Source organism: Dendropsophus ebraccatus, chromosome 15, assembly GCF_027789765.1.
Source record: "Dendropsophus ebraccatus isolate aDenEbr1 chromosome 15, aDenEbr1.pat, whole genome shotgun sequence".
NCBI classification, from domain to species: Eukaryota; Metazoa; Chordata; class Amphibia; order Anura; family Hylidae; genus Dendropsophus; species Dendropsophus ebraccatus.
In genome coordinates, this window is record NC_091468.1 from 53,006,495 (window position 1) to 53,029,402 (window position 22,908).

Genomic DNA, 22,908 nt, shown 5'->3' on the forward strand with positions numbered 1-22,908 from the left:
GATTTATCCTATCTGTATCCAGATAGCTTGGATCCCTTCTAAGATTAAATACTAATTATTGTAGAGTGTACGATGCTCTGTAAAATTTTCAAAGTCAAATGTTAGACCGCCATACTACGTAAAGGGGCCAAAAGGCTTTACTCAATGCCAAAACCCTTAAAGGTTTGCCATACACCTTTAATAGCTGTCCCTCCTGATCCACCCATAAACATAATTGCTAAGCTTGCCTGGGTGTTCAAAAAGTTTAGCTTATCTCCATGAGAAAAAAAGGAAGTGGCAGTTGAAATTGAACATGCCTGATCCTTCCCTCTGTTGACATGATATTCTAGGGAAAATGGGAAAGCTGCCTTACGTGTCAAATGTTGGAGTAGTCCTGCCAAAATCGGTGGAGTTCACATATGTCTAATCTTTAGGAAGGCTTTAGGCCTCACTCACACGTTCGTCAAATCTGTTCACAATTGCTGACTGACTTTGGACCCTTTAATTTGAATGGCCCCCTTCACACGCCTGTAGGTGTCATCAGTCCGTGGTGAGCCGTAGAGTGGACCCCGGTTGCCGCTTTGATCACCATTCACTAATGAATGGGTCAGTGCATTGAGGACAACTATGTATGCACGTCCGTAGTGCTGTCTGTAGCTATGGGTCCACGGCTACAGTCAGCCCTACAGATGTGTGATTTCAGGAATGTGAATGCAGCCAAAGGCGGCATGGCGTCTAAAATTGTCCTATGCATAGCAAAGATGGTGTTATACTGCTGGCTGCCTGGCAGTGTTCGGCATGTTCCGGCTGCCGATACCACATTGTATCGGCTGCAGGAACATTATTTTTTTTATAAGTGAATTGCGGGCACCGTTGGGTGTGCCCGCACATCAATTAACCATTGGCTCCAATGTAAAGTATGCCTGCCGCACGTACTTTACATTGTGTGAACACCTATTGTTTTTGGAGACTGTTCGATAAACAGCTTCCAAAAATGATAGGCATGTTTAATATTTTAATAGCTATTCTAAAGAAAAGACGTTTAATTAATGAAGTGTGAACACATTGGGCGGCATTGCATTTCAAGCAGCGTCCGTCCTTTTTAAAAAAAAATAAACATATGAACATAGCCTTAGTGTGCGTGATCAGTGAGGGTTACAGAGCTTGGTATATGTTAGGAAATTGTTACAGATGTCTATGTATCAGTAGATGTTACAGGTTAGCGCAATGAATCGCTTAACAATGAATGTACGAACTAGAAAACACATGTATATATTATTATAATTTATTTTTTGGTTCCGCAAGAGATAAACACTGCATGAGTGATACTGAGATGAATTAACTGAAGCCGAAAATGTCCTTTATATGTACATATCATATATTATACAGGTTGTATCATTGCCTTGCCAAGAAAGATTGCACCACAACATGTGTTGGATATTATTCTTGGCAGAACATCTAACTACTTTGTGAAGTTCACTACCTCCAAACATTTCACGGAACAAAACAAATGGTTGGAGATAAAAATTCTTAACTGATAGGCTGAGAATCTTCCTGACAATAAGACCTTGCTTCAGAACTTGTACTCATCATCACGAGCATCCACCACGATATAAATCAAATGCAAGATAACGCTAAAATAAAAAAAAAAACAACATTACATGATTCCATTCCCCAGGCTGCAATTTATAAAAGAAAGATATATGTTATTTTAGCATGCAGTGTTTTGTGAAGTTCGGTTTATACTAGGTTGTTCATCAGAGAGGGATCTTTGAAATTAATAGTCTTCTGGTGCTTGTCCAGACAGATATAGCAGATGTAAAAGTAAAAAATGTATGGTTTTTAATCTTTTTCAAAATCATCAAAAATACTTTATAGTATAAAAGCCTTAGGGCCGTGTATTGTCTAAAAACTGCTATTATGTTGTGCTCTATTGTTGCCCTAATACCTTCTTAGAATTCCAAAATGAATAGTGCTGAATAACTCTACAGGACAATTACTTGTAAGGTCAATCTTAAAGGGTTATGCGGAGAGCAGAAACAGTACTACCTCTTCTGCTCTCCAGTGCTTCACTTTCTCTCTCTTATAGTCTCTGCTGATAATTTCTGCAGATGAGAGGTGGGTGGGAGCATGTTGTTATGGTCAATAGCTGCCCGATGTTACTGATGTCATGGTTTTTCCCGTAACATCTCCACGCCCGCCCTTTTCTACAGACGTTATCAGCAGAGATGGTCAGAGGGAGGAAGTGGAGCACTGGAGGGCAGAAGAGGTAAAGGCTCTATTACTGGAAATGATTATCGGCAGTATTTGGCCTATTATCGGCTAATAAAGGCAACAATCAGCCAACGTGCACAATGTCGGCTGATCGTTGTCTTTCAACATGTTGAAAGACGAAAGACAATGATGGCAACAATCTGCTGCCGTCGCTCTGTGTGATAGCAAGCCGCCACTATCTTCTTTGGGCTCCAGAGAGCCCCCCTGTAGTTGTTTCCCCCCCCCTGCACTTACCCATTCGCTGTCCGCACTTGTAATAGCGAGAATGAGGAGCAAGCGAGCGCTCGCTTACTCCCTCTGCTTACCCCCTTTTTTGCTCTCTGTATATACTGTATCTCCTATAGGCTAGTTTCACGCAATGCAGTTTTATAGTTATAAAGGGAGGATTTACGCTTCTCCTTCCTACTGGATCGACTTCTGGCTCAGTGCAGTGCCAGTTTTCCAAAAAGGCTATCATATGTGTGAAACTAGCCTTAAAGGGTCTCTCTAATTTTGACAATATCTACTTGAAAGGGTCTGGTTGATTAACTCAAATCAGCCATCAGATTTATTTCGGATTTGCAGTCTTATGTGAGCTCTAGTGGTTAAGGAAACCAAAGGTCTCTCTATCATATAAGGGGACAGCAGAATTTTTAAACAGGGACCCCAACTCAGATTCTGCATTGATTAGCAGTTGTGTAGACCAGAAGTCACTTTGTCAGTGTTACTCTTTAAGTGTCACAGAGTTAAACTGAGAAAGTATCAACCGGTCTACACAGCAAGTACTGTGTAAATTGTGGAGCAGGGACTAGAACTGACATTGTATTGGGGAAACTGAGCTGCCCAGTAAGAAGAGAAGTAAGGTAGTTATCAACCCTATGCATACTAATGCATCCCAGCAATTGACATCCCACTGCGAGTATGTCGGGAGACCACCCTGTTATCCCCCTGCCAGCCGGAGCAAATACATTACCTGATCTGTGATCCACAAGAAATCTGCTGCGGATCCGTCGTGTGTGTTTGTACCCTTCAAGGGATTTTCCAGTTTAAAAATACTGGTTCCCATTCGCAGGACAAATAGGAGGCAAGTATGATACGACCTGGAGAGAAAGGAGCTTTTGCACATCACACCGTATGGCTGACACTAATGCCACTTGGCTACATTTAAAAACAAACGCCAGGATGTTGGTATATAATTTGAGGCATATAAGATATAGGACTATAAGACTGCAAGATAAGATAAGGTATAAGACTGCAGGTGGTCCCACCTCTGCCCCCTTTGGGGATCTCTCTACTTTATTCGGCTCTCTCCAGCAGCTCAATAAAGAATAAATAAAGCTGCAGGTCACACACCGACCTGCAATTCCATTAAATAACAGAGGACCTGGGAAGCCGATAGAGGGATTCCCCGAGGGCATGGAGGTCAGACCGCCACAATCTCATACTTTTCCCCTATTCTGCGGATAGGGGACAAGTATTTTTAAATCCGAAAATCCCTTTAATGTGACGCCGTAAAAACAAACAAAAACTTTCACACATCACACAGTCACTGCAATCTCTATGACACTGCAGTAGAAGGACTGCATAGACTTTCAATGGCGCAAGACAGAGAGTGAAGTACTAAGCCATTAATTATCTTGTTGAACATCGTTATATTATTAGCATTTAAATGGTAATCGTCCTGTGTAAATGCAGGCAAAGATTGAAAAATTATTCGCGTGTCGTTGCAGGCATACTGTGCGCGGCAGTTAGCAGCATGGGTTTGCAGCACCCGGGGCAAGGCAAAGTATTGTTTCCCTAGTGCCCCTCCTATTGTAGTTAACCCCCAGTGATGTCCCTTGTAGTCTAGTCCCCCCCCCAGTGATGACTCAGGTAGGCCTATTTAACCCCCCCCCAGTGATGCCTCTGGTAGGCCTAGTTAAACCTCCCAGTCATGTCCCTGGTAGCCTAGTTAACCACCCCAGTCATGTCCCTGGTAGCCTAGTTAACCCCCTCCAGTCATGTCCCTGGTAGCCTAGTTAACCCCCCAGTCATGTCCCTGGTAGCCTTGTTACCCCCCCCAGTCATGTGCCTGGTAGCCTAGTTAACCCCCCAGTCATGTCCCTGGTAGCCTAGTTAACCCCCCAGTCATGTCCCTGGTAGCCTAGTTAACACCCCCCAGTCAGGTCCCTGGTAGCCTAGTTGACCCCCTCCAGTCATGTCCCTGGTAGCTGAGTTACCCCCCCCCCCCCCCCAGGCATGTCATTGGTAACCTAGTTAACCCCCAGTGCCTGTCCCAAATAAAAATAAAAAATCCCACTCACCTTTCCTCCGCTCCCATGCTGCCCAGGTCCTCTTCTCCCACCTCTAGCCCGTGCCTATGAAATGATGTCATTGCACACAGCCCGCGGGAGAAGGAAGACGTGCGCCACTCTGGTGGGGAAGGGGACGGCACTCACAGCATCCTCCTGTGTCTGGCAGCCATCACAGACATAGGAAGATGCTGTGAATGCCAGCTCCTGACCCACCAGAGCGGCGTGCACATCACAGGGGAACCACGGGCCGCATCGGGAGGTCTCAGTGGCAGGAGGTTCCCCACCGCTGGTCTAAACACTGATCGTTATAAAAAAAAACATCATTACTTCGAAACTGTTAATCGTTCAATTGGGCGAATTATCGATCCTTGTAAAAGGACAATAACACCCCAACCAATCTAATTTTTGACAAATCAAAGATGAAACAACAAAGCAAAACAGGGACACTTTAACTTTCGGGGTAGAAAATCTTCAGGAAGAAAACTGTGATAAAATATGAACACAAAATAGACTTCTATTATACTCCAGTTTTGGGTTGTAATCAGGTGCTGGATTTACAGACTTTCTTTACTATCGGATGTTGGATTAAAGGGATTTTACTGTTTATAGAACTGGCTCCAAATTTGAGCTTCACCTTAAAATTCTCTTCTATTTTATCTCTATGATATCCTGTTACATTGTTAATCACACTAAAAGACTGCTGTATTAAAAAACAGACAAAAGTGTTTTTTTTTTTTTTTCTTAATACTTAATGTCCAGAGAGTAAAAGAATCCACAATTTATTTCCTGTCTTCTTGCTATTTCTAGAATTAATGTCTTTGGGTTAGTTGCAGATTGCAAGATTTAGCCAAAAATATCTTTATGTGCGTCTTGGGACTTATTAAGCCTATTTATCTTCAGCTCAAAGTTCTCTGAAGCATCAAATTAAATACTACTTGTTGTTCATATCTTTAATTAAACATAAAATATCCCTGCGAGGATAATCTACATGTATAAGGCAAAAAAAAAAAAAAACGGAGTGACCCAAAACAGCCAAAATATTCATGGGAATCGTGTGTCATTGTATTATACTAGAGAATACATTATAGGATTATTGCTGAGGGAAAACATGTCAATGGACTTGGAGAATCAATGTAATTATTACCATGTTGATGTAGGAACCAATCTGTCCACCGGTTGGAATCATCCGATTTTTCATGAATTTTTCATATGAATAAATTAGGTCATATCTACTGCAACGTGGCCCAGTTTTCTGAGGACATGAAATACTTTGTAGACAGAACCTATTTCCATAATTCATGTGTGCATGTAAAACAAGTAAATAATACATCTTATTTAGAGGGGTTAAGCCATCTGCAGGACCCCCTGTCCATGGGCCCCATGGATATGCCTATGGATATCATAGAAGGGCACCTTGTCTATGAGCAGGAGCTAGTGGACTGTGTGCAGTCAAATGGCAGATGAAACATTTTAACATTTTTTCAAGTGCTGTAAAAATTTGTATTCTTCATTCAAGATTTTTAGCAGTGTAGAGCAAGGTTAGACAGGACATGAAACACCAACGCTTTTGAGCAGATTCCACTATTAGGCCAGGTTCACACTACGTGAAACACCGGGCAGTGTTAGTAAAGATCATCCGGCTGGTACTGCAGTATCGGCCGGATGATTTACATTTGTGCTGAATTGGGATGCGGGCACATCAGTGCACCTGCATCCCAATTCAACATTGAACACAATGGAGGGTGCAGCCGGAGCTGCAGTCTCCAATGTGTGACCTGTCAGGCTTGTGCGGCCGCCATTCAATGAATAGCAGCCGCACAAAACTGACAAGTCAATTTTTTGTGCGGCCGCTAGCGATCCAGGCCGGAGTATATACACTATGGGGGATATTTACTAACAAATCTAAAAACACAATTTTTTCAAAGATTTTTTGGTATCATTTCCAATCTAAATGTGTTTAGTCAGATTTATGTAAATTGTCTAATAGCATAGTAAATGTGTCTTAAAAATAATGGTCTAATTAGTCTAATAAATTCACCTGGTTCGGAGCAGACGTAGCGATGCGCCAATATATGCGACTTTTTAAAACATTGTGCAGTTAATAAATTTAGCTAAAAAAGAATTCTGGCGCACTTTCTATCTTATTAACAACAAAAAATCTAATTCAAAAAGTCGCATCTAATTTGGATAGTCTTGTCTAAAAAAGCTTCATAAATTCATATTACATTTATTTTGAGCGCAAACTAGATATGTTAGACTAAAAACAGGCACAATTAGTTTAATAAATGTCCCCTTTGTGTATAGACTCCGGCCATGATTCCATTGATGGCAGCACAACGTAAATTTCCTATTAATTACTGCCATTGTTGCAAATCGGCAAGCAACGACCATGATTAATAGGAAACTTTTGTTGTGTTAACATAGCATTAGGCTATGTTCCCATACAGTATTTTTGGTCAGTATTTTGCAGCCAAAACCAGAAGCGTATTGAAAACAGAGAAAGGCTATGTTCACACAAGGTTGAAATTGAGTCGATGGCCTTCATTTAATGGCAAACAATAGACGTTATTTCAAAACAACAGACGTTGCTTTAAAATGACAGCAATTATTTGCCATTAAATGGCGGCCATCCACTCAATTTCAATCGTGTGTAAACATAGCCTGTGTTTTCAATCCACTCCTGGTTTTTGTTGCCAAATACTGAGCAAAAATACTGTGTGTGAACATAGCCTTAACCATGAGTATGGTCTCCGTCATTCAGAAAACCAACAATCAGACTTACAGTATGAATTGTACTATTACTTGTACTACTTGTACTTGTACATTTATTGTGAACGTTAGATGCCTTTTACTTTTCAGCTGTGTCCAACAAAAAAGAGTTCATAGCATATGCCAAAATTGCACCAGCATTCTGATACATGATTCTGGTGTAGTTTAAGATAATTATTAAAGGGATTATCCACATTTGGATAAAGAACAGCTACTTTCTTACAAAACCGCACCACTCCTGTTCCAGGTTGTGTTTTTTTCTTGTAATTCAGCTCCATTCACTTCAATGGAACTGAGCTGCAAAACCCACATAAAAACTGTGGACAGGATTGGTACTGTTTCTGGTAGAGAGCGGACCTTTTTTTTTTTTTTAAAGCCTGGGCAACCCATTTAATTGGTCCAAAGTCTAAATGTCCCCAATGACTTTAAATCTATGTCTACCCAACACAATTCTTGTAGTATGAAGTGCATGGGGGGGGGGGGGGGGGGGTCTGTTGAGGAGTTAGGTGGAGATAGGGGTCAGGGAGAGATTTTCCAACATTTCAACCCCTATGTCCACCAGCATCATCAGTTGTGAAGCCTAAGTAAACCATCATGCACTTCATACTGCAAACAACAGATTCAGCCACCATAGGTTTTAAAGAATCATTCTACAATTTTTTTTTTATCTCTCCCTGCTGCATGCTGGTGCATATACTCACGAATGTTGATGGGTGTCCCGCAGTACGGCTTTGGTCCAGTCCTGCAGCAACGTTCAAATCCCCTGCGCGGTGACATCACAGCTGTTCTGACAGAGATCACACAGGCACTGATGGGATTTGAGTGGTGCCACAGGAGCCGAATCAACATTGTTGTGCACCAGCGTGAAGCTCGCTCGGTGGGGAAGAAGTGGGGGGGGGGGTAAAAAAATTGTGGAATGCTCCTTTAAATGTATGTGTGCTCCTGCTCCTTCTTTACCAACAGGAACAGGAAGAACTTGAATGTGGTGCATTATTGACCCCCCCCCCCCTCTCCATCATATTTAATATTGCTCCTTGAAAATCCATGTTGGAAAAATGTAAGGGGCATGTGACTTATTGATGCCTTTTCACGTAGATTCAGTGTAGAAACCATGTTGGATTACCAGGGCCCCATTGCTAGCGTATCTTTTCCAACAAAAAGATTGTCCACGTACACATGGCCAAAGATGAAAGAAGTCATAATCATCAGCATTAATAGGCTTCTCTACTGTAAAGGCAGTGGACTGTGAAAGGAGGCAATATACAAGATGTAAACTTGATGGACTGGAGGTATTTGTTCCGCTTTTACAGCTTATAACCTCGGCTCTTCCACGCTTGTATGGCATGCTATGTCGTACTATTACATTTACAGGAGTCTATAAATACTTTGTAGCTTTGACAAATTATCTTGTTTGGTGACATATAAATTTATGTGCAAAAAAAAACTTTTACACAAACCTATTTTTGAAGCTTTTCTTTCTCTACTATTAGCACTGTTTGTTTCTTTTTTAGACTTTTATGAGTGGATTGGTTGCTATAGAAAATAGCACAGCCGGCATTCTTTGAACAGGAAACTGCAACCTACAGATTGTACAAAATAAAGATAATTTATGAACTGTAAGGAACACGATGTGGGTGTGCAGAGGGTGCAGTTTGAAAATTTGAATCTAATTTCCTGCCTTGTGCTCAAAGTATATATATTCTCTTTGAAGTACCTCAAAGTTTTAGACATGATTCATTATGTCAAGTAGACACTATACACCGTCTAGATTTGGGGTAAAAAAAATGGAAAAAGGCACAATTTATGTGTTTAGTTTTTCTTTTCTTGTAGTCTAGTATTGGTGACCATTTTTAATAGCAGTAGATTATTCAAAATTTTAGTTGGCTTTTTCAGTATTTTTCTTTTTGCTCTGCAAACCTCATTACTAATTTTAAAGTGACTCTGTACCCACAATATGACCCCCTCCCCCCTCCAAAACCACTTGTACCTTTGCTTTTAATCCGAGATCTGTCCTGGGGTCCGTTCGGCAGGTGATGCAGTTATTCTCCTAAAAAACTACTTTTAAACTTGCAGCCCTGTGTCCAACGGCCGGGGCTTAGATTGTGTATGCATTAGGCTGGCACAACCTCTCTGTCCCTCCTCCCCGCCCCCCTCATCATTAGGAATGCTCTAGCCAGGTATTCTATTCCTCACTTGTCTGAACATTGCACAGATGCCTTAACGATCCAACCCATATGCCGTACTCACACAGATGATGAATAGTAGAAAATATTATTCCTAATGATGAAGAGGGCGGGGAGGGGGGACAGAGAGGTTGTGCATACACAATCTAGGCCACGCCAGTTTGGCATGGGGCTGCAAGCTTAAAAGTTGTTTTCCAGGACAATAACTGCATCACCTACCGAACGGACCCCAGGACAAATCTTGGATTAAAAGCAGCTATCCAAAGGTACAAGCGGTTTGGGGGTGCAGATTGTGGGTACACTTTAATGTAGCAATTGGGGACTCTAATGCGGAGAACCTTGATAAAACTCAGGCAAGCATAAGGGCAGGAAAGAATGTCTTGGCAGATGTTTCTTTTGATCTCATGTGTATCCAGGTTAGGCTGGGTTCACACTGCGTGTTTGCAGTCCTCGTTTTTTATCTGTTTTGTGCTAAAAAAAAGGTATTAAAAATGGAAGAAAAAACTGATGTATTTGTGTACAGCAAAGAAAAATGCAGCCTTATTCTAATATATATATATATATATATATATATTGTGCTGCTGGGGCTGTGGGGAACATAACAAGTGTGTACTTACCCATCCGGCTCCACCGACACTGCCAGTTCCCAAGCAGAAAGCATAGAGAGATCTATGCTGGGCGTTCATCCCATCCGCACGACATGTCACCAGAAGTTTTGAAAATTACCCCTGCTTTATGCCTTAGGGGAAGTCACGTGGTTTGTTCCAATGTGACATGGTCCTTCCTGTATCTATCTATTCATCTGCGTCCATGTTAGGAACTGTCCAAAGCAGGACAGTGCATAATATGGACAGAGGTGGCAGCACTGAGCAAGGTGTTGGCTTAGAAAAAAACTCCTCTAGGGTATACAGCAGCTGGTAAGACTTGAATTTCTTAAATGAAATGTAATTTGCAAATCTGTATAACTTTCTGGTACCAGATGATGGAATGTTTTCTTTACTTTGGAGTATCCCTTTAAATCTAACTGCATGAGGTCTGTGTAATCTCATGGGTTTACTCTGATTTGCTACCACACTCCATACACATGATGATAGTCTGACCGATTTATCATTGATCCTAGTGTACTCTCTGGGGGAGATTTATCAAACATGGTGTAAAGTGAAACTGGCTCAGTTGCCCCTAGCAACCAATCAGATTCCACCTTCATTTTCCAAAGAGTCTGTGAGGAATGAAAGGTGGAATCTGATTGGTTGCTAGGGGCAACTGAGCCAGTTTCACTTTACACCATGTTTGATAAATCTCCCCCTCTATCTTTTATAGTACTGCTGGAATAAAAAGCAAAAGTAAAGCAAATATATTCTTCATTGACACCTCAATATATCTTTGTTTTCGGTATTGTTCAATTTAATGTTGTTTTTATCTCTACCATCAAGTTTTCAGCGTTTAGTTATGAGGAAGCACATTGTATCACGCAGTTCTAATTCAAAGAGACAAGCACGCACCAAATTATTGTAGTCACTATCAAAGGAAGTCGGCGTATTGAAACACGTCTTCTGAAAAAGCCCTATCTCAGCTTGAAACTTTTTGCATTGCTGTTTGATATTAGGCGTATGGTCGTTTTGAACCAGCGCTAAATTTTTCGTCATTTATCTAATAAAAAGCTCCAGATTCTGGTCCAGTTTTATTAGATCTTTAGATTTCATGATTTGTTTCTTGCTGTTTTTAAAAAGTGAAAAATCTTTTCTTTTTTTCTTTTTATGTGTTTGACAAAATTATGCTTGTTTAAATGATATTGCAGTGTGGCTGCACACCATACCCGAGTAGACATTATAGGGGAGATTTATCAATCATGGTGTAAAGTGAAACTGCCTCAGTTGTCCCTAGCAACCAATCAGATTCCACTTTTCATTCCTCACAGACTCTTTGGAAAATAAAAGGTGGAATCTGATTGGTTGCTAGGGGCAACTGAGCCAATTTCACTTTATACCATGTTTGATAAATCTTCCTCTGTTACTTGATGAGCCCATTTTGATCCATTTTTCCCTTGACTCCTATTTAAAGCGACTCTTTATTCACCAACCCACCCCACCAAACCGCTAGTACCATCTGTTTGATGAGATTCATTACCGGTTGTGTCTTTTAAAATGTGCCCGGTGCCTTGGTTAGAGCAAAAAATAATCTTTTAATTTGCATCGCTGTGTCAAACTGGTGTGGCCTACAGTGTCTGTGCCCCAGGTCTGCAAAACCTCTTTTTTTCTTCCTTCGTCCCCCCCTCCTCATCATTAGGAACACCGCTAGACAGGATTTCTATTCATCGGTTGTCTAAACTGCAACTGCGTCACTACAGCCCAGGTGCATTTTAACCCCTTCAGGACCAGGCTAATTTTCCTTTTTTCCTTCTCTGGTTTAACCCTTTCCCGCACGAGGACGTAACTGTACGTCCTCGCGCGGGTGCGGGCATTCAGAGTGCGGCGACCCCTCTCTGAACCGCCATGGTCCCGGGTGCCTCATGTAGCCCGGGACCACGGGTATTAGCGGGCACGGTCCGATCACCGTGCCCGCTAATACAGTAATCAGCGGGCGCGGGCATTACCTGCAGCAGCACTTCCCTGGTGTCTAGTGGCGGAGTGATCTCCGCTACTGAAGCTAGCCGGGAACCACTCCAAGATGCCGCTGTCCCCGACTCGGCACTCGTTTGTTTTCGGCTGCAGCAGCCGAAAGCAAACGAGTGCCGATCTCATTGATCTTTGCTGTATATCTATACTGCATAGATCTCAATGACAGATCAAAGTGTATATACTAGAAGTCCGCCAGGGGGGCTTCTAGTATATGTGTAAAGAAAAAAAAAAAGTATTGTTATAAGTAAAAAGCCCCCTCCCCTAATAAAAGTCTGAATCACCCCCCTTTTCCCAGGTTTTAAATAAAAATAAATAAATAAACATGTTTGCTATCGCCGCGTGCGTAATCGCCCCAACTATTAATTAATCACATTCCTGATCTTGTACGGTAAACGATGTAAGCGCAAAAAAATCCCAAAGTGCAAAATTGTGCATTTTTGGTCAAATCAAATCCAGAAAAAAATGTAATAAAAAGCGAAGTTGTATATGCGCAATCAAGGTACCGATAGAAAGTAAACATCATGGCGCAAAAAATGACACCTGACACAGCCCCATAGACCAAAGGATAAAAGCGTTATAAGCCTGGGAATAGAGCGATTTTAAGGAATGTATATTTGATTTGTTAACAATGGTTTGAATTTTTTACAAGCCATCAGATTCAAGAAAAGTTATACATGTTATGTATTGTTTTAATTGTAACGACTTGAGGAACATGCATAACAAGTCAGTTTTACCCCAGGTCGAATGGCGTAAAAACACATTCCCCCCAAATAAAGAAATGCGTTTTTTTTTCAATTTCACCACACTTTGAATTTTTTTCTGGTTTCGCAGTGTACTTTATGCAAAAATTCAGAGTGTCATTGCAAAGTACAATTAGTGACGCAAAAAATAAGGGCTCATGTGGGTCTCTAGGTGTAAAAATGCAAGTGCTATGGCCTTTTAAGCACAAGGAGGAAAAAACAAAAACGCAAGGGGTTAAAAGGCCATAGCACTTGCATTTGTTTCACCTAGAGACCCACATGAGCCCTTATTTTTTGTGCAACTAATTGTACTTTGCAATGGCAGACTTAATTTTTGCATAAAATATATTGCGAAACCAGAAAAAAATTATATGCACAGTGAAATTGAAAATAATACGCAAGATTTTTTATTTGGGGTGGTTTTGTGTTTACGCCATGCGCCATATGGTAAAACTGTCTTGTTGTATATGTTCCTCAGGTTGTTACGATTACAACGATAGTTAACATGAATAACTTTTATATTATTTGATGGGTTATAAAAAATCAAAACCTTTCAAAAAAACTAAATGTTCTTTAAAATCGCTCTATTCCCAGGCTTATATCGCTTTTATCCTTTGGTCTATGCGGCTGCGTATGTTACTTGCGTATATGCAACTTTTTGATCGCTTTTTCTAACATTTTTTCTTGATTTGATGCGACCAAAAATGCACAATTTTGCACTTTGGAATTTTTTTTGCGCTTACACCGTTTACCGTGCGAGATCAGGAATGTGATAATGTCATATTTTGGGCAATTAGCCGATTACGCATGCGCCAATGTAAAATATGTTTGTTTATTTATTTATTTTTATTTATAAAATGGGAAAAGGGGGGGGTTTAAACTTTTATTAGTAGAGGGGATTTTTTTTATTATTAAAACCCCCCTTTTTTTATTTTACTAACAGTAATTAGAAGCCCCCTGGGGGACTTCTATATACACAGCACTGATCCCCCTGGGGGGCTTCTATATACACAGCACTGATCTCCCATTGAGATCAATGCTTTGTATATAATAGAGCACCGATCCATCAGATCGGTGCTCTATTATAATGGTCTGCTACAGACCATCTAGACCATCTAAATGGATTTCCGAGCCGGGATCAGCGTCATTCCAGCCGGCGCTCAGTACAGCGGATCCCAAACACCCCCACCCCCCGGATCAAAGCGGATGCACGCAAATGCATCTATCTTTCCATCAGTTTTTTTGTTTGTTTTTTTTTTTCTTCAAAAACTGATGGGAAAAAAATGGATTGCTAAAGTATAGTGTGAACCCAGCCTAACATAGTAGTGATAGATAGATAGATTGATTGATTGTAGGCAACCAGCAGGAAAAATAATGGAAGGTGTGGAAGTTCCAGGGAGTACAGGGTTGCCAGTCCGCTAGTACATCCCGGACTTTCCACATACCTGAATTGCAGCAGGAGAACTATAGGTTACTGACATTTGCTATTTAGTATAGCCTCTGTGCGACTAAAATGGGCTGTCTTTCTTGGAACGGCTGTAGCGTGGGTGGGAGGCCGTTCCCACGTTCCGGTCCAAGCTTTACTGGGTTTTTTAAAAGCCTCTGACTTGGTACATCAGGTGTGGAGAGACAACCTGCTGAGTGTGTTTGGGAGTCAGTTGATCCACAGTGAATCTGGCAGACAGGAGCTGAAGAGAGAAGCCCTGCAACAAAGCTGCTACAGACTTGCTGGTCTGAATAAGGACTACATGGTGGTGTGTATATGCTTTCTGTTAATGTTCCTGAAAATCAACCGCTTTCTGTTTGAAGCTTGAACGGCTGCTGTAAAAGCCTCATGCTGTTTTATTTTTTTCTGGTTTGTTACCAATTAACATTTTTTTGTTGCATCCAAAGCCTGCTTGTGCCTACCACTTGTGATGCCTCTACCATATGTGATTTGGAATACTGGTACCAAGCTCGGGTATGATTCTTACACATGTGCTACTGACCTATGACCACCTGAAGTAACAAATGGAAAACTCAGGGCTATACTAGTAAGAGAGTGTAATGACAACCTGATGCTATGGCGTTTAAATACTTTTTTGTGAATTTAAATCACTAACTGCATTAATTACTCTACATAGAGACACATACTGTGTCTGACCAGAGTGGGTGTAGACATTAAGGTGCATAGTGATCTGTACATGCTATAGGTCTGTACCACCAGGCCCAGGCTGAAGCACTGGATGCGGGCTGACCCACCCTTAGTGGGAGGAAACCCCTGACCCTCTATGATAGGGTTCCACTGATTCTAATGGAGTCACGTCATGGAGGGGCTGGGGTTTCCTCCCACTAAGGTTGGGTCGGCCCGCCTCCAGTGCTTCAGCCTGGGCCTGGTGGTACAGTCACTTTAACAGAAGGTTAATTTGGATAGTTGTTTTTTTTTCCCCTTCAGTAATGTGTAGTACAGTAGCTCTTCTGTAGGATTGGAGACAACGTGCTTGCCTTCACACCTCATTTGGGTCACTTTCACATTTTTTGTCCTTGGGGCCCTGTTGATAGGTGCTTTTCACTGCATGCCAGGAATACCCAACCAGACCTGCAGTTCTGACCCGGTCATGTAGCCGTCACAATATGCTTAGACCTTGACGCTTGCCGATTCCTCCTGGATCCAATGTACTGTATGAGAGTCTTTATCAAGCATACCAAAAGGGCATTTTCACTAAAAAAATCACTTTTGACATATCATCAGACATACAAAAACAGGAAAGTGCAACAGCAAACATACTCCCCTGATGTACACACAATAAAAACCTGTTCTAAAGATTTAAAAAAATGAGTATCTTAGCAAACTATTTCATCAGACGGTGCCATCTCACCACGTTAAGGTGTCCTCAGAGAAATGGTCTTACTCTAGCAATTGCCTCTCTTGGACTCACATTAAAGTGAATGTACCACTAGTACACTGCTTTTTATTTTTTATATGAATAGATCGGCGCCAGGCATGCAGCACTGGCATCCCCGCACCAGCATGGTTATGACATTTCAAAAGTTATTTTCAGTGACAGGTATTTCTTAAAGCAAATATACAATGTGCTGACAAAGGGAAGCCGGCCCGCCCCATTGGGACGAAACCTCCACCCCTCTATGACGCAGCACCATTAGAATCAATGGAGCCACATCATAGAGGGGCATTGGTTTCCTCCCACTGGGGGCTGACCAGCCGGCCTCCAGTGCTTCACTCTGGGCCTGTGCTTAGTAATAGACCAGCGCCACCAGGCTGCTGTTAAAAAAAAGGGGCCATGACACCGGCTTCCCTGTGCCAGCAACACTTTATTCGTCTGCAAAACTTTAAAGCGAATGTACTAAGGGTACATTTGCTTTAATATAGATCATATAGGTCGAAACGTTTCAGTTTATTGATTGGATATGCAATAAATTTTGAAAACTTTTTATACCACATTGGATGCTGTTGGCCCTCCTTAAGACAACTCCCGCGGGATCCCCCCCCCCCCCCAAAAAAAAAAAACAAAAAAAACACACCATCCCTCTGGTGACGATCTCCACTCGATTCGCCCGCCATCTGCATCTTCGTCACCGCCGTCCGCCGCCCAGCGATGTCTCTCACTTCCGAGTCCAGGGGATGGAAAAGGCTGCCAGTGTGCGTGCGCTTTTCATTGGCTGGAGCGCATCACATGTCTTCCAGCAAGCCATGCCTTCCAGCAAGCAGCCTTTTCTCTCCCATTCACTTTCCATGAAGACGGCGAGGAGGAAGAAGACCCGGACCGCCCCCCCGCCCCCTGCTCTGACGTCGTCGTCTCAAGATGGCGCCCTATTACTGCGACGACCGTAATAGGTAATGTATAATTTCTATACCTTCCGGGGGGGGGGGGGGGGGGGGTCGGGAGTCCAAAAGGCGAGGAAGGGGGCCAGACCGGGTATTTAACCACATTACAAAGTTATATAACTTTGTAATGTGTGTTAAATAAGCAAAAAAAATTTTCATGGGAGTTGTCCTTTAAGAATGGGGGCTTATCAGCGTGCATCTACGTCACTACTTGGCCTACGTCCCACAGGACTTTGGACCCGGCTATATTTCTTGTGTGTCTCTGCGACAAGTCACTATACTATACTATAGAGCTAGAGAACTTTTCTTTAGTATTAGATTGTTGGAGGTCATGCATCGCATAATGGCACCCAGCAATAAGAATCTGCTATCCTATTGGAGCAATAAACGCTCCGTTCTCTGAATTCTAAAATCATCTGCAGATTTAACTTCATAAACATCCAGCTCATCTATCGCTGACATTACCAAATGATTTCATTCTGTTAGCATGACAGCTGCTCAGTAACAATCCTTCAGAATAAACATTGCTATAGGCTTTTATTTGTCTCCTAATAACAGCCTGGCAGCTGCTGTTAGATATTAGGCTGCTGTGGCTATATTGTCTCATTTACACGCTTGCTATCTGTTTAATGCATTATACATAGTATTGTTTTTCAGGTGTCGCTTTTATTATGTTAATATTTGCTCGTAACTAGAAAGTGACCCAAAAGCATTAAGTATTTATGATGTCTCTTATCTTGTTATTTCTCATTACTTCAGCCAAGGATTATGGGCTGTGTCTTTTCACAGAGCAGCAGAAATACAGGTTGTGGATTTGTTACAGGGGTATAAATTTTGTGGTGTGGGCTGTCGCCTTAGGGTCACAGGGGGCCCGTAGTGGTCCCAACCTCCCAAAATCTTAAAGGTGTTATCCAGCAAAAAAAAATCTTTTTCTTTCAAGTCAAAGTTATATAGATTTGTGATTTTACTTCTATTTAAAAATCTTAATTATCCCAATACTTATCAGCTGCTGCATGCCCTGCAGGAAATGTTATCTTCTTTTCAGCCTAACACAATGCTCTTTGCTGCCATCTCTGTTCTAGACTGGAACTGTCCGGAGCAGTAGCAAATCCCCAAGGGAAACCTCATCTGTTCTGGACAGTTCCTTTCTTTGCCAGTGATGTAAGCAATAAAGTAGAAGAAAATTACAAATCTATATAACTTTCTGAAACCAGTTGATTTGAAAGAAAAAAGATTTTCGCTGGACAACCCCTTTAAAAGAGTGTACATACAGATAGAAGGTCCTGCCAAAGGGTATTCACATCTCAATAACACCCGAGCCCCCTTTGACCTTCTTGCCCATGCCAAAACTGCAGCCAAACCAGCTGTTCATGTAATTTTCATAACTTCCCAATGGCACAATGAAATTATGGTGCTACGCTGTTTTAACAACTTTCATTAACCCTTAGAGGACAGGGCCAATTTCAATTTTAGCGTTTTTGTTTTTTCCTCCTTGTGCTTAAAAGGTCATAGCACTTGCATTTTTTCACCTAGAAACCCACATGAGCCCTTATTTTTTGTGCCACTAATTGTACTTTGCATTGATAGGCAGAATTTTTTCATAAAGTACACTGCAAAAGCAGGAAAAAAATTAAATGATTGGTGAAATTGAAAAAAAAAAAACACATTTTTTTAATTTGGTGGGTTCTTGTTTTTTTACACTGTTCGCCCTGGGGTAAAACTGACTTATTATATATGTTCCTCAAGTTGTTACTATTAAAATGATATGTAACATTTATAACTTTTATTTTATTTGATGGCTTTAAAAAAATTCAAACCATTGTTAACAAATAATGTTCCTTAAAATCTCTCCATTCGCAGGCTTATAGCGCTTTTATCCTTTGGTCTATGGGGCTGTGTGAGGTGTAATTTTTTGTGCCATGATATGTTCTTTCTATCGGTACCTTGATTGCACATATGCGACTTTTTGATCGCTTTTTATTACAATTTTTCTGGATTTGATGCGACCAAAAATGCACAATTTTGCACTTTGGGATTTTTTTGCACTTACGCCGTTTACCATGCGAGATCAGGAATATGAAAAATTTATATTTTGGGCGATTACGCACGTGGCGATAACAAATGTTTATTTATTTTTATTTATAAATTTATTAATTTTATAATAGAAGCCCCCCTGGGGTTAGGGTTATTCCCCCTGGGGGACTTCTAGTATAAGTACACTGATCTCTCATTGAGATCTATGCAGTATAATTATACTGCATAGATCAATGAGATCGCACTCGATTGCTTTCGGATGCTGCAGCCCAAAAGCAATCAAGTGCTGAGCTGGGATTAGCGCCACTACAGCGCAGACCCCGGCAGGTATAGGACACAGGGATCGCTCCTCCGTGACAACGTTGCAGGGGGAGACCCCCCGACTAGACACCAGGGATGAGGGTGTATATAGTAATCAGATGCAGCTCTCAACTTTGATCGGACCGTGCCCACTAATAGCTCGGGCTACATGCGACCCCGGGACCGCGACGCGGCCCCGCTCTGAACTCCCCCAAGCGGCCCAGGATGTACAGCTACGCCCAGGGTCATCTAGGGGTTAAAGTCGCCAAAGGATTCGGTAACTAGGAGGAATCAGTGTGTATGTTATAGCAATTAGCGGTGCAGTGCCCCTACTAAATAATGTTCTACTGAATACAAAAACATCATTCAGTAACTCACAGGTGACGTCTTCTTTGATATGAGGCGTCACTTTCCTTTTCCTCTCCATCTGGCCCGGACCACCATGATAATTTCTTGCAGCTACAATTCATCTCTTCAGAACCTGCCAGACAAACATCTCAGGCTCCGCACATTTCTAGAAACTTCCTTCCCTTTTTCCCCACCCATAAGGTCCCAAACTGAAGTAATTCTTGTTGTGCCCTCCATATAGTAATAATGTCTCCTGTAGTGTAGCCCCCTATATGCAGCCTTTGTGTATAATAGCCCCCTGTGTGGAGTGTAGGCATCTCTGTTGTATTGCCCACCTATGTGCAGTACAGTCCTTCCTCCACTATTTAGTACAGGCCCATGTGCAGTACACCCCTTCCCCCATATTACTAAGTACAAGATGCAGGGAAAGCTGGGTAACCTCCATTATACTGACATACAGGATGCCGGGAGAGCTGGGTGACTTCCATTACACTGACATTCAGGATGCTGGGAGAGCTGTGTGACCTCTATTACACTGACATACAGGATGCTGGAAGAACTCTGTGACTTCCATTATACTGACATACAAGATGCTGAAAGAACTGTATCACCTCCATTACATACAGGATGCTGGGAAAGCTGTGTGACCTCAATTATTTTGACATACAGGATGCTGGGAAAGCAGGGTGACCTCCTCTACACTGACATACAGGATACTGGGAGGCCTGTGAACTCTGGCACTGGAGGTCGGCAACAGGGTTGGGGCTTACTGGGACATACCGGGGCTTATTGGCAGCTAGGAGTAGAGGTCGTGTGTTCCCCCATCAGGATGTAGGCCCCCTCTGTGCAGTGCTGTACCCCCCCTCCTCTTCTTCACTAGCCCCCATAGTGTAAGCAATAAAACAAATAATCATCTACTTACCTGTCACCCTGCTCTCCACAGCTCCTCTTTTGGTCCCTCCGTCCTCTTCTTACTTCCTGTGCAGCCAGCCTGTCATACAGAGGCCGCCTGCACAGGAAGTGCCTTGGTCTCTGCCCCAGCGTGCTGTTCCCAAACAGCCACTGGGGGACTGGGTCTGGCGGTGTGGAGTGAGGGTGGTGCTCACAGCTCCGTGGAGTCCGTCCGCCCGAGGAGGGGGAGGGGCGCTGATTATGACGTGAGTGCAAGGGCCAGATGCATTGGGCCGACCCCTTTATGTCGGCGCCCCGTGCGGTGGCCCCGCTCGCCCGGCCCTAGAAATGGCCCTGGATCCCATGAACATGAACTACTTCCTGGAAGGGTACACCGCCCATACCATTAGGATCCAAGGTTATTCAGTAGTGTATCTGGGATCTTTTCATGTACTGTATATGTTGGTTTACGATAAATCATCAAATGGTTCCTCTATACGAGTCATGCCAGAATCATCGCAAGGTTATTTCTCGTAGCCAATCCAGACAAGAACAATGGCGACAGTTTGAAGAATTGCAGGGTATAATTTCAGTGTAATTAATGTAGACATAAATGTTTTAGCAATTTCTAGCATGAAATATGGACGTCCCCTACTGTAACATCTGCTGCTGGTTCTGCCACTCCCTTTCTTGCAGCTCACATAGGTGACCTAAATAAATAAATGATGGAAAATTGGCTTTCATGCATTCAACTTTAAATCCTTCAAGGAGTATTTACAGCAAAGACTAAAGTAGGACAAACGTCCAAGGCTGGGAGAAAAAGATGTATTTTAACAATCAAATTATACATGCTTTCTTATGCAGAACGCTCAGATCGTGTAACCTGAAAAGAAAATCCCAATAAATTCCAATATTTACTTGTTTTATTTTTCTTTTTTCATCTTTTTATATTCTTAGGATTTCCAAATGAGCCAGCAGCTATCATAGCCCTGACCACCGCCAAAGAATGGTTAAAGAAGAATCGAGAAGAGGTAGGCCACATCTTTTCATCATGTACAATATATATATATATATATATATATATATATATATATATATATATATATATATACATTTTTTTATTAGTATTACTTTTTTTGCTGCCAAAATTAACAAAATTACCCTGTCTTTTTTTTCTGTGTATATTGTGAACTGTTAATTTAGTAACTGGTTTTATATAATGTTACTACTTTTTGGGAAAGTCTAATCAGCAAAATTATTAAAACGTTCAGGCCTGTGAATGAACCATGAAAAACTTTATTTTCCTGCTATGAACAGATGTGCACTAAAAATTTTTAGGTAAAAACACTAATATCGTAAATGTATACTCACCTTTCCTGCCTCTGCTCTTCCCATGGAGCCCAGTCCTTCTGCACAGCAGTTCCTGATTCTCATCTCAACACAAGGAATTACCTATTCAGCCAGTCAGTTGCTCTAGCAGTATCCCACATTAGCCAATGGTTGGTTAAACAGGCACTACCTTGCCTTTAGGCAAAGACAGTAAGCTCTGTACAGTAGAATCTAGTCTCATGGGAACGATAGCAGTGTGGAGCAGGAGAGGTAAGTACAATAGTTTTTACCCTGGTATGACCATGTTTAACCATAGAAAGTATTTTTTGGATAATCACTTTAAAGAAAAATGTGGAAGAATTAGAGTATGCCTTGTGTGTACCTACATTAGTTGATATGGTTTACATGGGATGTCTGCTATCTTGATTCCTATTTCCTCTTTGTTATATTTCTTATTGCAACATACATCTCGTGTAATGCCTCTGGTTTTTCAAACATAGAAGAGGTGAGGTTTTCTGACCAAAATAGAATGATGAGCTATCTACCGGTTTATATCACCAGTCACTGATTGGCAGGGGAAAAACACCAAGGCTAATCAGCGCTAATCAGCAGCACCCGCGTCACACAGTGAATTGGTGGCAACCTGTAACTAGTCAGTCCACTTTGCCTGGAAAACACCCTAGCTTTTTTTTTTTTTTCAATATACTGTGCATAGTTTGAATACTGTCATATTTTTATTTTTTGCGGAAATCAATAGTCCAGGCGATTTTAAGAAACTTTGTAATTGGGTTTATTAGGCAAATATGCCATTATCTGCATTCAAAAAGACTTTCCCAGGTCCCCCCCTCCCTCCTTTCCCTCTTTCACTGCTCATTATCACGAATTATCGACTCTTTTACATCAGTCGAGCCCTGTGTAACCTATGGAGAGGCGAGGAGGGAGGAGGTAGATTAGTCGGAGGCAGAGAGTAGAGAACAAAGGATTACACAGTGGGAGCTGTATGGAAGCCGGTATTCAGAGGTCAGAGAGGTCAGTGCTGACTTCAGAGGAGATAGCCTGGTGATGTAGCTGTAAATTAACTCTTTGTTGTCCCATTTTGGTGCCTCATCTCCCTCAACCCCTCCCCTCTCCATAGGAGAACCATAAAGACAGGGGGGAGAGCTTCAAACAGCTTTTTCATGATAAAAATGCTTTTTTCGCCTAATAAACCCAATTCAAAGTTTCTTAAAATCGTCTGTACTATTGATTTCTGCAAAAAAAAAAATGACAGTGACACTCTAATACATAGTACTTTTGCCGCTAAAGTGTAATACAATTCTTGCTTCTGTGAATTTGCACAAAAAA

General features: G+C 41.8%; 1 protein-coding gene across 3 annotated transcripts in view; it reads left to right on the plus strand.

Annotated features, from left to right (window-relative positions):
- MACROD2 (mono-ADP ribosylhydrolase 2) overlaps positions 1-22,908 on the plus strand; it is a 1,633,627-nt gene that overhangs the window by 1,276,406 nt on the left and 334,313 nt on the right. For all 3 annotated transcript variants that reach the window (XM_069954330.1, XM_069954328.1, XM_069954329.1), the window contains one exon: positions 21,193-21,266. In XM_069954330.1, the coding sequence (XP_069810431.1) occupies positions 21,193-21,266 (74 nt within the window). The remainder of the gene's footprint in view (positions 1-21,192; positions 21,267-22,908) is intronic.